Source organism: Prunus mume, linkage group LG8, assembly GCF_029339155.1.
Source record: "Prunus mume cultivar Tortuosa linkage group LG8, ASM2933915v1, whole genome shotgun sequence".
NCBI lineage: Eukaryota > Viridiplantae > Streptophyta > Magnoliopsida > Rosales > Rosaceae > Prunus > Prunus mume.
Genome location: NC_142705.1, coordinates 15,985,926 through 16,000,363, shown reverse-complemented (window position 1 = coordinate 16,000,363; position 14,438 = coordinate 15,985,926). Strand labels below are relative to the sequence as shown.

At 37.7% G+C, this 14,438-nt stretch overlaps 2 protein-coding genes across 2 annotated transcripts; both read left to right on the top strand.

Annotated features, from left to right (window-relative positions):
• Window positions 1–1,818: 1,818 nt before the first annotated feature.
• LOC103339280 (UPF0481 protein At3g47200-like) lies at window positions 1,819–4,067 on the top strand. The gene is made up of 2 exons (XM_089042111.1): window positions 1,819–3,732; window positions 3,821–4,067. Exon 1 carries the CDS (start codon window positions 1,967–1,969, stop codon window positions 3,704–3,706), a length of 1,740 nt encoding a protein of 579 aa, XP_088898237.1. The 5' UTR covers window positions 1,819–1,966; the 3' UTR covers window positions 3,707–3,732; window positions 3,821–4,067.
• An 8,292-nt stretch (window positions 4,068–12,359) lies between these two features.
• Window positions 12,360–14,055, top strand: LOC148914838 (UPF0481 protein At3g47200-like). The gene is made up of 2 exons (XM_089043456.1): window positions 12,360–13,439; window positions 13,590–14,055. The coding sequence occupies exons 1-2, from the start codon at window positions 12,511–12,513 to the stop codon at window positions 13,918–13,920; spliced, it is 1,260 nt and encodes a 419-aa protein (XP_088899582.1). The 5' UTR covers window positions 12,360–12,510; the 3' UTR covers window positions 13,921–14,055.
• The last annotated feature ends 383 nt before the right edge of the window (window positions 14,056–14,438 follow it).

The following is a 14,438-nucleotide window of genomic DNA, read 5'->3' as shown; positions in this document are numbered from 1 at the left end:
AATTATTGTAACAGTCAAATCATTTAAAATAAAGAAGAAAAAAAATAAAAAAGGAAAATAATAAATGAAAGTTACAACCAGCTGTCTTTAAAAAATAATAAAATATTCATTTGACATCTTGCTTTTGGAATGTCAAAAATAACAGCTAAACCTCTAGCCTTCATTCCACATCAGCTTTGACAATTCGGTTGGAGTAATGTGAGATGTTATTTCTAACCGTTAAATGTCTATGTGGTAATTTTGACATATTGGTTGAAGATGCTCTTAGATGAGATTGCTAATACCGGGCCCACCAAAAATTCTCCTTAGGTGGGGACTAATAAACCCATGTAGAAAGGGAAGATTAACTAGTAGCATGCTCACCAATGTATAGGATGCATATATTATATTGTAATAATAATAACAACATATATTATTATTATTATTATTATTATTATTATTATTATTATTATATATCTATATATATTATATTATATTATACTTACATATACATATACTATAATGTACATATATACACGTACATACACATATAAAGAAAAGAGAAGTGGAAAAATTAGCTCCCATATAATATATATATATATATATATACATATATTCTAATTATACGGGTATATTATTATTATGATATACCTATATACACATATACTTATTAAATATAATAATAATATACCCGTATATATATTATACCCATGTATATATTATAATATATATATTTACACCTATATACAAATATATGTATATATAATAATATACATATATACATGTATAAACACACACACACATATATATATTATGCATGTATAATATATGTATATATACATACATAATGTTTATAGTATTTATAATATATATATTATTATTATAATATACATGTATATATATATATTATATGTATGTATACATATAGATATATATTATATATTATAAAATACATATATAAACGTACATGTATTTTTAAACTCTCAAGAAATGCCTTTTAATATGGGCCTAAGCAATTATATATATACATATGCAAAAAGTTTTGAGGGCCCCCTTGATCCGAGGCCTTGGGCAATCGCCCTTGGAGCCTAGGCCTAAGGCCGGCCCTGATGAGTTCTTTGGAATTTATTTTGTTTTCGTTATTTTCTTTTTATTCAGATTTGGGCATACATAGATTGTAATAGTCTAAACAAACAATTTAACTATATAATGTTATTCAAATCCTAATGAATTACGTGACTTGCGTTATTGACATGAAAATTTCTCTTCCAAGGATGCAAACTCTACTTTACATGCATAACACATTATTGGTTCTTATCGTAGGTAGGACACTAGCTAGGTTTTTACTTCTCTTTTTTTTTATATCCAAAGGACACTAGTTATATATTACGTGACTCACATTCTTGATCGTTTTATTTGAAAATTTCTCTTTACGGATGCAAACTCTACTTTACATGCGCATCACATTTTTTATTCTTTTCGTACAACACTAGCTAGCTTTTTCCTTCTTTTTAGTGAGAAAGAAACTATCCCAAGTAAGTATATTAGCAATTCGTAATACTTATGGCAAGCCAATCTTCATGATGAGCAAAACTTTCTCTTTTTTCAGTGTGGGGTCCAAAACAACATGATTAAAGTTACAAGGCAAACAGACTTTTTATCTGATATGGAGACAAAAAGCTCTCATATGATTAGTGTACTTACTAATAAAAATATAATATACCAATCTTCCCATTCATATAAAGTCATTCAACTGTGCTTGTTCTTTCACTATCAATATGGTTTCATATATAAATATGCATCACCCTTACAAATTAAGCTTCCATTTTCTTGAAGCCCAAGTGATGAATTTCTGTGGCATGTTGTGCTATATATAAATATGCATGACATCGACAGATTATTCAGGCCAAACCAAAAAGAAAAAAAAAAGAAAAAAGAAAAGAATAGCCACAAATCTTCATTTCGACAAGCAGCAGTTTGAAATTAAATGGCCCAAACAAATGAAAATGTAGTTTCCACGGAGAAGGAGCTGTTTGTGAAGCAAGTCACAAGAAGAGGAGGTGGGCAAGTAAGCAGAGGAGAAATTGAGCAAACTTCAAAGGCGAGTATTACAATCCATGAGGAGGCAATAAAAACTAGTCCTAAGGAGGAGAGACTCGAAAAACTCAGGAAAGCACCAGCAGAAGCGGCAGCAGCAGCAGCAGCAGGAAATTCAACAACTCAGGGTGCCAAACCAAAGATCCAAAGGGTTCCCTTCATGCTCCGGGATAACAAAAAAAACGACAAATACTACGAGCCAAGGGTAGCTGCCATCGGTCCTTTCCACCATGGTATTAAACCAAAGTACGAGCAGGCAGAGAAAATCAAGCTTCAGTTAGCTGGGAACTTTGTGCTTGACAGTAAGCAGAATGATGCAGATTTGCTCAAGAAGGTTGAAGAGAAAATCAAGGATCTAAGGGAGTGCTATGATGAGGAAGCAACAAAGGACTTTGACGATGATTCCCTCGCCTGGATGCTGTTCGTTGATGGGTGTTCGACGCTGGAATTCATATACAAATATGATGACTTAGAATGTTTTGGGATCAAGAGAGACCAGGTGGCCTTTGCAGAACAGGACATGTTCTTGCTCGAGAACCAACTTCCTTATCAACTCCTCAAGCTGTTGATGAGCTCGAGCAGCATACACGAGGACTTGAAGGACTCAATCGAGAAGTTTGTTCAGATGCACGGCGGTGATCAGAAGCAAGAGCCTCAACCCATGGAACCAGAGCCAACTCATCTTCTTGAGCATCTTCTGACAAGAATGCTAGGATATCCACCTAAGAAAAGTGAGACAAGTGCAAGTGCCCAACCGGGAGCAGGCGTAGCACAAAACACACAACGGCATGATGAACCAGAGAAAACTCATCTTCTTGGGCGTCTTCTGACAAGAATGCTACGATATCTACCTAAGAAAAGTGAGACAAGTGCAAGTGCCCAACCGGGAGCAGGCGGAGCAAAAAACACGCAACAACACGTAGTAGTAAGCATGGAACCAGAGCAAACTCATCTTCCTAAGAAAAAAAGTGAGACAAGTGCCCAACCAGAGCAAACTCATCGCCCTAAGAAAAATGGTAAGTCAAGTGCCCAATCTTTTCGCAATGTACAAGAGCTTCACTCAGCCGGGATCTATTTTTGGCAGAAAAAGGGGCCAACCGCATTGAGTGACATAAAGTTTAAGAGCATTCTATGCTGTGGGTTCCTTTATCTTCCCAAAATAAAAGTAGACGACTCGATGGGGCCTAAGTTCATGAACTTGATAGCCTACGAAATGTGTCCTGATTTCCAGAACGATTTCGGGGTCACCTCTTACATAGGCTTCCTTGATTCGCTCATTGATCATGCGGATGATGTGAAGCATCTGAGGAAAAAGCACATACTTCGAAACTTTCTTGGGAGTGACGATGAGGTGGCTCAACTGTTCAATGAGATAGGCACTGACTTGGTGCCTAACAATGCAATTTACTCCGATGTTAAAAGCAAGATAGAAGATCACTACAAAACCAATTGGAAGAAATGGATGGCTCAATTCTTTCATGAACATTTCAGCAGCCCCTGGACTATCCTAGCTTTCATTGGTGTTCTCTTAGGGCTTGGGATGACCGCTGCTCAGACGTGGTACGCCGCCAATTCTGGTACCGCTCCATGTGAGGCCTTACTTGAGTACCTGAAAGCGCGCGGGTACTAAAAGGACTACATACTTCAGCCTTTCAGGTACTAAAAATACATTTGCTGCTTTGCAATTTGCAATTTGTGTGCTGCATGGTTCTGTACGTCTCCCCAATTACGACTTCTTCGACAGGTTTTCACAAGTCATAGCTTCTCAAGGGTCCTCTCTCCATTTAGTATATATTGAACTATCACTATCGGCAGATGTGACTAAGATAAGGCAAGTTGAACATGTGTGCTTTTCTCTTAATTTGGTGGAACTTTTTCTTTGATTTTAGTTGAAGTTTGTGTGTAACATGCTTATTGTATAAGTTATCATTTCATAATCGATGTGATTCTCGGAAAAAAGAAACAATAAATAAATAAACAATTTGTGATCATGTGTGGCCTTTGTTGTAATTAATCATGCAGATGACATGTTGGAATCCTCTTGTTTGTTTTATAGCATTTCCAAACTTTTAAAAATACATATATTGCAAGAGGGATCTCATATTCAGTCAAGTTTAACTAATGATATTATGTGAGAGTCAATGTGTCAATTAATGCAACAAGTTGACACTACTTGCCATATAATATCAAAGAATATTGTGTTTACTCTGGTAAATCTTTTCACAAAATTGAGTCAGGTGAGTTAAATACAACCTTCAGTTACATCAAATTTGGAACTTTTTAGGACGATAAAGCACATTCAAACATTATGGCTTAGGTGACTTGACTTTGCTTTTTGGTGCACGTATTTATTTTGTTTTGAAGGTCTAACATTCATGGCTCGGGAATCTAGTTTAGTTATCTAGTGGTTTTTAGAGGATAATTATATTCCAATTGACGATTTTACCGAATCACTAGATAGAAAATTTATGAAATTTGATAGAAAAGTAAAAATTAGAAACATGTGCGATAATTGGAGTATCGAAATGATTCAAAAATGAGTTGGAGGACCAATATAAAACCCGAGCATAAGTTCATAGACCATAGATACCGTTTAAATAAAGAAACTCCCGAAACCAAATGCAATGATAATAAGCTAGTCTCATCTAAGTGATACTATTTTATGATTTTAGTAGATGCATCTGCAAGATGGGTTTTCACCTTGTAAACATTAAGCCCACTAGGTATTCAAATTCCTTTTAGCAAAGCCTTACATTTAACTAACCCTAAAGTCCAAGTAAGAGCATCACCAATGGGAGTTGTATAAGTAGGTGTATATCACATTTAGGCCATCTTCAGCCGTATGGCTAAATGTAGTCCATTAAAAATTTAGCCCCCCAAAATATTAATTTTTAAAGAATAGTGCTAAATTTTTTCCATCTCCACCATGCGTACTATATTTTAAGTCCTTTATATTTTGTTATTTTGAAAAAAAACTATGGTATAACACTCATACATTCCACAACTATATATTGTTTAATTTAATTAAACTACCATTTAAAAAAAAAAAAATAAAGCCAACAAATGCAATTAAAAAAAAATAAATTGGAAGGGTTTCAAGGGTCTGACCTTCAACGGTCATGACCCAGAATTTTTTATAATTTTTTTTAAAGAATACCAAACATTTAAAAATGTGAAGACAAAAAAAAAAGGATGGATTTCAATGTTTGGATGGCTGTGATTTTTTAAAGAAATTTTGTACAAAAATTGATACAAAAAATCACAGCCATCCAATTTGTAGCCGTTGGTGGCCTCTAAAAAATCACAGCCGTCCAAATGATGGCCTTTCATTTCAAAAGCCATCCAATTTGTAGCCGTTTGCTTTTGAGTTTCGACAGCATGCTTTTATTTTTTTTGTTTCTTATATTTGGCAACTCCAACGGCTACAAGCACAACACTCCCACATGCAAAGGGGCCCACCAACAAGAAAAGTTGGGAGAGTGCGGCTGTATTTGCGCGTCTCAAGCAAGTGGTTTTGGAATCCAATTGCTCCTCTCTCCTCTCTCCTATTTTCAAGATGTAAAAATGTAAAGCTCCATCTTTTTTCACATCTCAACCACGTCCTCTATATTTACACCCGTATACACACTTCCATTGCAGGTGTTTCGGGCTAAAGGGGTGTAAATTGATACAAAAACATCCATACTCATCTAAGTAAATTTAAGTTTTAGTCACAAAAAAATTTTCACTTTTAGAAAAAGCCAAAAAAGACAGAAAAATCTATCAACTTCCAAACTAAAGACATACAAATGTAAAGAATTCCTAAGGAAATTCAAAATAAATAAGGACATTTTTGTCCATTTTGACTTCTTTTAAAAATATTTCTCTCTCATTTGCCCTTTGTCCATAAAAATCACCGTTCTTCATCACTCTCAGGGTTTGGGATTGTGGTGATTAAAAAATAAGTTTTGCAAGTGAAAGTGTTTGATAAACTAACGCCCAAAACACTTTATAAACACACCCAAAACCCATCATTACACACACTCAAAACCTATTTATAAACACACCCAAAAAGTTGACTTTGGGGTTGATTTTGGGTGTGTTTCTATGTTTAAATAGTGTTTGAGTTTTTTTATAAATACATATCTATGATTGGGTTTATTTATAAATTTGTATTTTAAAAACTAGGGTCATCCACAGCAGTTTCTCAAAGCTGCTTGGACCCGGCTTTGAGAAGCTGCTTTTTTAAAAATAAAAAAAACCGGTCTTTTTAATGAAATTTTCATTTTTCCCACAATGCCCTCACAACTTTTCCAAAATGGTGACCCTCATCCCTCCCATTACGAACTCTCTTCTTCTTCCTTATTCCTTCTTCTCACGCAGATCAATTCTTCTTCTTCAATTTTTTTTAATAGATCAGACTTTTGGGAGAAGAACCCAGATCATAAACTCTAGTCCACAAATAGTCTCATCACCGTACGCTTATGATTTAACAGAAAACACAAACGAGCTGCAAAAAAATTTGAATTTGATTGAAAACTCTAGATTTAGGAATATCTAAGAAAACTTCAATTCTTCTCTCTTCTTCTTCCTCACTCCACAAATGCATAGAAGAAATCATGAACAAGGGTGGTGGTTGGGTTGGGTGGGGTTCGTTGTGTGGGGCTGGGGTGGAGGAACGGGTTGGGTGTGGTGATATCGGGGTCGAGTAGGGTTCTTCTTCCTCTCTCTATGCATATCAATTCTTCTTCTTCCTCACTCCAACCACAAAAAATCCAATCCCCAGCTTCCCCACCTTGTCATCTCCAGCCAATGAAAATCCAACCCTCACCTTCCTCAACAAAACAAAATCCAATCTTCCCATTAAACACATTTTCTGGAAAAATAAGAAAAAGAACGAAAGAAACAAAACACGTTCTGAAAACTTGGAGTGCAGCAGTTGTAGAGTTCGTCCCCTTTATCACCTTTTGATTCTTCTGACATTGGGGCAGCGGATTCTTCTGATTCTTTTGCTTTGTTTTTTTTCAGCTTTTGTGGATGGATTGTAAAAGAAAGAAAAGCCAATTTGGTTATGACTTTTCTTGTTCTTCTTCACCACTTTGATTCAATTTTTCTGTATCCTAGATTTGAATGATTGAGGAAGCTGGGCAGCGACTCAGCAAGTTTCCGGAAACGTGTTTTGTTTTTGGTTTTTTAACTAATATATTGTTCAGTAAAAGTAAATGAAATAACCTTTTATGTGTTTTAAAATAAGTTTTTTCTCCACCCTTAGATTAGATCCAAGGGTAAGTAACACAAACTCCTTGGACTACAGGAGTCTAGGAGAACCGGACTATTTATAATTTATAGTAAAATATGTGTGCTAATTGTAGATTAAATTTTTTGATAAAAAAATGTAAATCAGAAAAAGAAAAAAATTTATGTAGTGAAGTTGGGGCTTTTTAATTATTTTATTTTTAAAAGTAGAAAAAGAATGAAGAAAAAAAAACAAACAGATTCAATCATCATGCCTTTTTTGGTCATTATATACACTAAAAGCACTTCTGATAAAAATTTACCTAACACTTTAACTACTTACAACAGTTTTTCAAAACCAGTTTACCAAACGCTAGCTTCTTTTTTTCACAGCTGATTATTTTCGTAGCACAACATAAACCTTTTTTTTTTAAAAAAAGCAAAGCAATGTCAAACTAGCCCTCAATTCTCCCTCAAAGATTGCTTTTTTTTTTCTTTCCAATTTCTTAGTTTTATTTGCTCTCTTTTCTGAACATCAAAATGAGTGGAATCGGAGAAGAGCCAAATTGCCAAACTTCTCTATTGAAGAAGATGTAGCTTTATGTAATGCCTACCTAGCTATTAGTGAAGATCCAATTATTTGAAACTTTCAACAAGCTAATGCATTTTGAGTTAGGGTTCAAAATCAATTCTATGAATTGTGCCACTCCAACAAAAATCCTAACAGCATCAAATGTCGAGACTTGTTCTATAAGAGCATTTTGGGTTGGAAGTAAGTGTCGTAGTTCATGACTTGTTCTAGGCTTTGGTTGAACAAGGAAGGCCTCATGCGAAAACTCCTTCGGAACTTATCTACATTATACACAGGAGTGGCATAAAAATAATCTTTCATAAGGTGCATATGGCCAACTTCTTGTTCTCTTGGTACATACCTCATTCTTGATGATGAACCACCGTGTGATGCCTTCTCTGAATTATTTTTTTTCTGTGATATCTCCCATTTCACAATCATCTCCTCCATCATTTCCTCTTCGGAATCGGTGTCAAACAAGTGTTGGTTGCTAATTCTATTGTGGGGGAAAGAAAGATATTTAAATGAGGTGGATGATTTTGATGAAATGATGCTAAAGATTGCTTTGATATTTATAGAAAATCAATGATATTTGTGTGTGTTGAGGCCCAAAAATCCAAGGGGCTAAGCCCAAATTAATCCTTAGCCCAATATGGGTAATTGGATGCAAAATAAGCTCAATTGGGATAAAAGGAAATTTATAAGAGCCGCCAACACAAGCTACAAGCCACGAATCATGCTAAACAAGCACGTGCAGAAGAAGCCAAGGACATACCGATATTACTAAATCATGCTCACATGCCCATTCGGTGCTACTTGGCCCGACTCTAGCCTATCACGAGCATAGAAATTATGCGCATTCTAATACCAAGCTACGTCACGAGCTTAAGTGGGTCCAAGCCACGAAATCAACCGGGGCTTACTGAGAAGGTTGTGGTATGGAAGGTGACGAGCAATCACGGGGCCCATTGAGGGTTCAAGGAACGTAGGTTTCAAAGCCACTTGGGAACTTTGGAACTCAAGCCCGTTCCTAGAACCCAAGCATATGGGTTAGCATGAGAGAGAGGAGAAAAATTGACCCATGCTCTAGGAAGACACCAAAGAACCCACCAAAATATTTAGCCCAGCCCACATCAATAGAATTAAAGGGAAAGCCTTTCCAGCAGCTTGACAAAAGCCTGCCAAACGTTAGAAGCAGCAAAACCAGAGGACCCAATACCATATGTACAAGCCCAAACCCAACAACTTACAAAAATCTGGCGTCAAGTCCTATTCCCGTTTGAATTCCAAACAATGGAGCCATGGCAAGACCAGAGGAAATCCATGGGGGTGAGGGAAGTGTCCGTCGGACAAAAGGCTCCATCTCTCCCCTTTTCCTCTGTAAGCTCTGCCTTGGAGAGAACATAAGTAAAGCAGGTGGCGCCTTCCCTCTATGGGAAAGCCCAGCTGCGTCAAGCCGTTGGAACCATAAAGGGTTCCTTACCCATGCTCCTTGGGTGGGGAAATTCATCAAAATAGAGCTAGGTAGGAGCTGCCAAGGAAAATGGAAGAAGAAAACCAGACGAAATTGGAGCTCCTAACGCCTATAAAAGGAGACTTTGGCCACCCAGAAAAGATCATCCACAACTCAACGATCCAGACCTTGACCAAGCTTTGTCAAGTAAATCTGAATTTCCTCAAGCCACCCAAGCCTTTCTTCTGTTCATCTTTCTTCTTCTTAGGATAGGGCTCGCACTGATATTTCCTCCGTAAGAAACCCACGCTGTCTTCTCTCTCTCGAATTGCTAAACTCGTGAAAGCTTAGCTTCCATGCCACATGCTCCTCAAGCTAAGCCATTAATGAAATCCTCATGCTTATTTGGGTGTTAGTGAAGTGATCCTGAGAGTGTTCTTTTAAAATCTCATTAGATTTTCTAAAAACTCTCTTGGGAGCTTGTTTTTCGAACTCGGCATTTGGGGGATTTTTGCTCGTTGCCTTCTTCCAAGAGGCCCATTCGTCAGGCTGGGAACAAAAACTCCTACAGTGTGGAGGTCTTTTATTCCAGCGACAAATGTGATTGGGCAGAAAAGAGAAACAAGCGAAATTATCCCATGTGCCTGAGTTCAAATCAAGCCCCAAGAATGCTTTGAAAGGACAGTATGGCGTTAGGAAACACCTTGATTACCTTCACCAACAAAAATCAACAACAGTTTACAGATGAATTCTTAGTGCTTGCAGGTAGAATCTTAGCTCGACATGATAAGCTTGTGGCATGGGAGCAAAACAATCATGTGTTTAGCATAAACAGAGAGAGAGCTGTGCATTCTTATGAAAGACGGGGGTTCTAAGGAAAAGGGGGGAAAGGATTCTAAGAGGGCTTGTTGAAGAGAGAGAGAGAGATGGGATAAATAATGGGTGTGTTGAGTAGTTTCCGGCAGCCTGATGATAGCTTTGTCAGACTCTGGAATAGCTTGCCAAAAGAGAAAATGGAAGAGATGGAGGAATTGGGGCTCGAAATTGCAAAGGTTCTGGGATGAGAGATGAAGTTTGTTCTCTGCATGTGGTTGTAGCTAGTGGTGGAGTAGTGGGTATGGTTTGAGTGAATTTCCAGTTGCTTGACAAAGCTTGGTCGCACTCTGGATGTTGATTTTGCTGGGTAGAAGAAGCCTCCTTTTATATGCGCTGGAAGGTCCTTCTTCCCAAGAAACCCTAATGGTTTCTATCCAATTTGGCTAAGTCTTTCCTCTCCTTTCTCTTCTCTTCCTTTGACTCATCCTATTTGGTGAAATTCTCTTTCCCCAATCGCACAAAAACAGGGTTTTGGGGAGCCCTAGGCTTTTCAGTGGTGATTTCATATCTTTGGCTATCATCTTTCCTCATTTCCTCCCCTATTTCATGGAAAGATCTGTAAAGGAAGGAGATAGGTAACTTTGGTGGTCCAAGGTCGCTTTTCTCCTGCGCTAATATCCTCTGGTTTTTGAGCAATCGCCTTGAGGTTTGTTTTTTCCCATGTACTGGAGCCTCCTGGCAACCTGAGCGTACAAACATCTCCTGGTTTTCTATCGTGGTTTCATTTCAAACCATGTGCTGGAGCTTCTTTAGATATTTTCTAAGCCACTTGGGCTATTTGGGCCTTCCTAAGGTGATGGGTTAGTGTATTAAGGGAATGAGCCAACCTCCTAAGTGATGGACCATTTTTATTGAGATAATGAGCTAATTTTTCCTAAAGTATTGGGCTATTTCTCTCTTTTATGCTTACCCACATATTTGGGCTCAAGAAATGGGCTTGAGTTTTAGGATTCCCAAGCAACCCAAAACTTCCATTTCTTGGCTCATCAATGGCCTCATGAAAGCTTCGTTACCATCCATACCACAACCCACTCAAGCAAGCCGAGGCATTTGCGTGGCTTGGGCCCACTTAAGCTTGTAGCGTGGCTGTGAAATAATGGTTCCCTGCTTGGCATGGCATGTTGTGTTTGAATTTTATCGTCTTTGACATGATGCTTGGTGGGGTAATTAACATGGGCTTGTAGAGCCACTAGAGCCACTTGCCTTTTATAGGCTCATTTTAATTCTTAGCGTGATGGATTGCATATTTATTTCGCATGGCACGTGGTCGTGACTTGTGCAAGTGTGAATGACGAATTTTGCATGCTCCGAATCGGGTTTTTTCTTAATAAGGTGTCGGGGCCATGAATTTATTTGGGCCCCAAGATTTTTAGGCCTCAACAATCTGAAATGAGAATCAAAGGGTTAAGAGGAAGATAAGAGAATCTCATCCAACGGTTGAAGATGAGATCAAAGTTTATCATGTCGGATTTTGAATTGTATGCAATAATGGATGTTGAATTGTGTGCAAAAACATGATAAGATACCAACGGTTCAGATTAAATGTACTTTATGATCCAACGGTTCTTGCTGGATGAAATCATATTTTCTCCAAATTTAAATATTTTTAGGTCTATTTGTTTGGAAAACTAAAATAAACCTAACACACACAAAATTAATTTTATAAAATTAACACACACAAAAAATATTAACACAAAAATGAATTAAGACAAGAAAATCAAATATACATATTTGGATTTACATCTTCCCGATTGGAGAAGATATTAACAATACATCTTTGTGTGTGTTAGGTTTAATTTATTTTTTCAAACAAATAGACCTAAAAATATTTAAATTTATAGAAGATATGATTCCACTCATTTTCTTGATCACAAAAGATAGGAAAGCACAATAAATATATAAAAGGAACCAATGTTTGAGAGTAAAGAAGAATTGTGATATAATGAACAAAGATTTCTTGGCCTTCAGATTATTGTATCCGTTGAATTTGGCTAAAAGAATATAGTTATTGGTTTGTCAGAGTGAAAATTGGACCCCTTGATCAACTAGACGTTGGAACAGATTTCAAGCTGTTTATTTTTGGAAAAAAAAGAGCCACATCAATGCATTTTGCAATGTAGCCGTTGGAGATGACATCAAAGGAACCATAATTGACACGTGCCCCACATTCAAACTTTTGTCTAGCAACTACCCTGTAGGCGCGTCTTGGACAAGTGGATTTACCTTCAACCTTTTTGCTGCACACTTTTGTCCACCCTCTCTCATTTCAGCCGCCAGCCTTCTTCTCTCTCTCTCTCTCTGACATCAAAGGAGCATTAAAATGCCTGATTCTGTGGAGCAGGGAGTAAATAAACTGAGGGACGCAGAAAGAAGACTTGTTCCAGCTCCCGATGACAATTCAGCTAGAAGCTCAAGATCGAAGATCCAAAGTGTTCCAAGAATTCTCCGAAGTCACAGTAATTTGGATAAATACTTTGAGCCAAGAGTACTAGCAATGGGTCCTATCCATCATGATAAGTGCATTGAAGCAGAGAAACTCAAATACACATTGGCAGCAGACTTTGTCAAGGATTCCGGCTGCACCTACGACCAGTTGTACAAGCAGATCCTGGACCGCATCGCTGAAATAAAGGACTGCTACGATAACGAAGCAACAAAGTGCTACGATGATGATGAGACACTCGCCTGGATGTTGTTCATAGATGGATGTTCAACCTTGCAATTCATGCACAAAATTGACCGCTTGGAAGAGTTTGGGATGAACAGAACCCAAGCTGTCTTTGCGCAGCTCGACTTGTTCCTGCTAGAGAACCAACTCCCTTATCAACTCCTCGAGCTGTTGATGAGCTTAAACCCACAAAAAAGGCAGCTTTTCAGAAGTATACAGAGTTTTGTTGAACTGCAGATTATTGCAGCAGAAACTCCACTGGAAAGGGACAGGGAAGAGACACTATCGAAGATTAGAGCTCACAGGCAAGTCATTGAGGCAGCCTATTTATTTTCAGGAAAAGAAATCATTCATCATCCTTCTGATTATCTTCGGTCCACTCATCATCTTCCTGATTATGGTCCACCACCAAAGGTTCCCACTTATCATCTTCTTGATTTTCTTCGGGAAAGAATGCTAGTTCCACGACCAAAGGTTCCCAATGATGAACATCGCAAAGAAGACAATTCACCATCTTTTCGCAATGCACAGGAGCTTAAGGCAGCGGGGGTTCATTTTCGGCGCAGCAAAACTAGCTCCTTGTGGGACATATCTTTCACTTCTATAGGCTTTGTTGGATTTCTTAATCTTCCTCCAATAAACGAAGACGCAATGTCTTTGTTCTTGAATTTGATAGCCTACGAAATGTGTCCTGATTTCCTAAATAATTTTGGTGTCACCTCTTACTTCAGCTTCCTCAGTTCACTCATTGCTCATCCCGACGATGCTAAGCAGCTACGGTCAGCCCGCATACTTTGCAACTTGCGTGGGAGTGACCAAGCCCTCGCCGACCTCTTTCATGAGATAGGCCCTGATTTGGTGCTTGCCCATCCCATGTACAACTTTATCAATGCCAAATTAGAAAAACACTACAAGACCAAGTGGAAGACATGGTTCGCTCAATTTTTCGAAGATCATTTCAGTAGCCCCTGGGTCATGCTTGCTTTCATTGGAGCTCTAATAGTTCTTGTCTTAAGCGGCATCCAGACTTGGTACACAGTCCTCAGTTTTTATCAGAAATAGGTTTCCCTATTTACATTTTCAATCCTAACGATGTGTTCATGGCAAAGACAATATCATTTTAAGGTTTAGGATTTCTCCTCCCATCTAATCTTTGTTTCTTTCAAGCCCAGTTAATCAAATGAACAATTTAAATTATACCTTTGTTCAATCAAATATTTCATCAAAGCCAACAAGCAGCAAAACAGAGCAGGAAATCCACAAGCCACAAGCTGCACATTTTGTCGAACAAGTAATATGCATTCAACTATGTCACACTTCTCATACAAACCTTATCATTCCAAAATTCAGTACAACACCAGGAGATATCTCCAACAACGAACCACATAATCACATCAATGAACAACTTAAATTCTTAATTATGCATTTGCATATGAACCTTTTCATGATTGGGTCATGGTCTCCATTAAAGCCTTGGTGGGAAGTCCCAATGTTGAATTCTTAAGTCCTCAAAATGGGCTATGGTATTCGTCCTAGGAGGTAGTCAGCGAATAGAGATAGAGCACCAGAAGTGGTGTTGC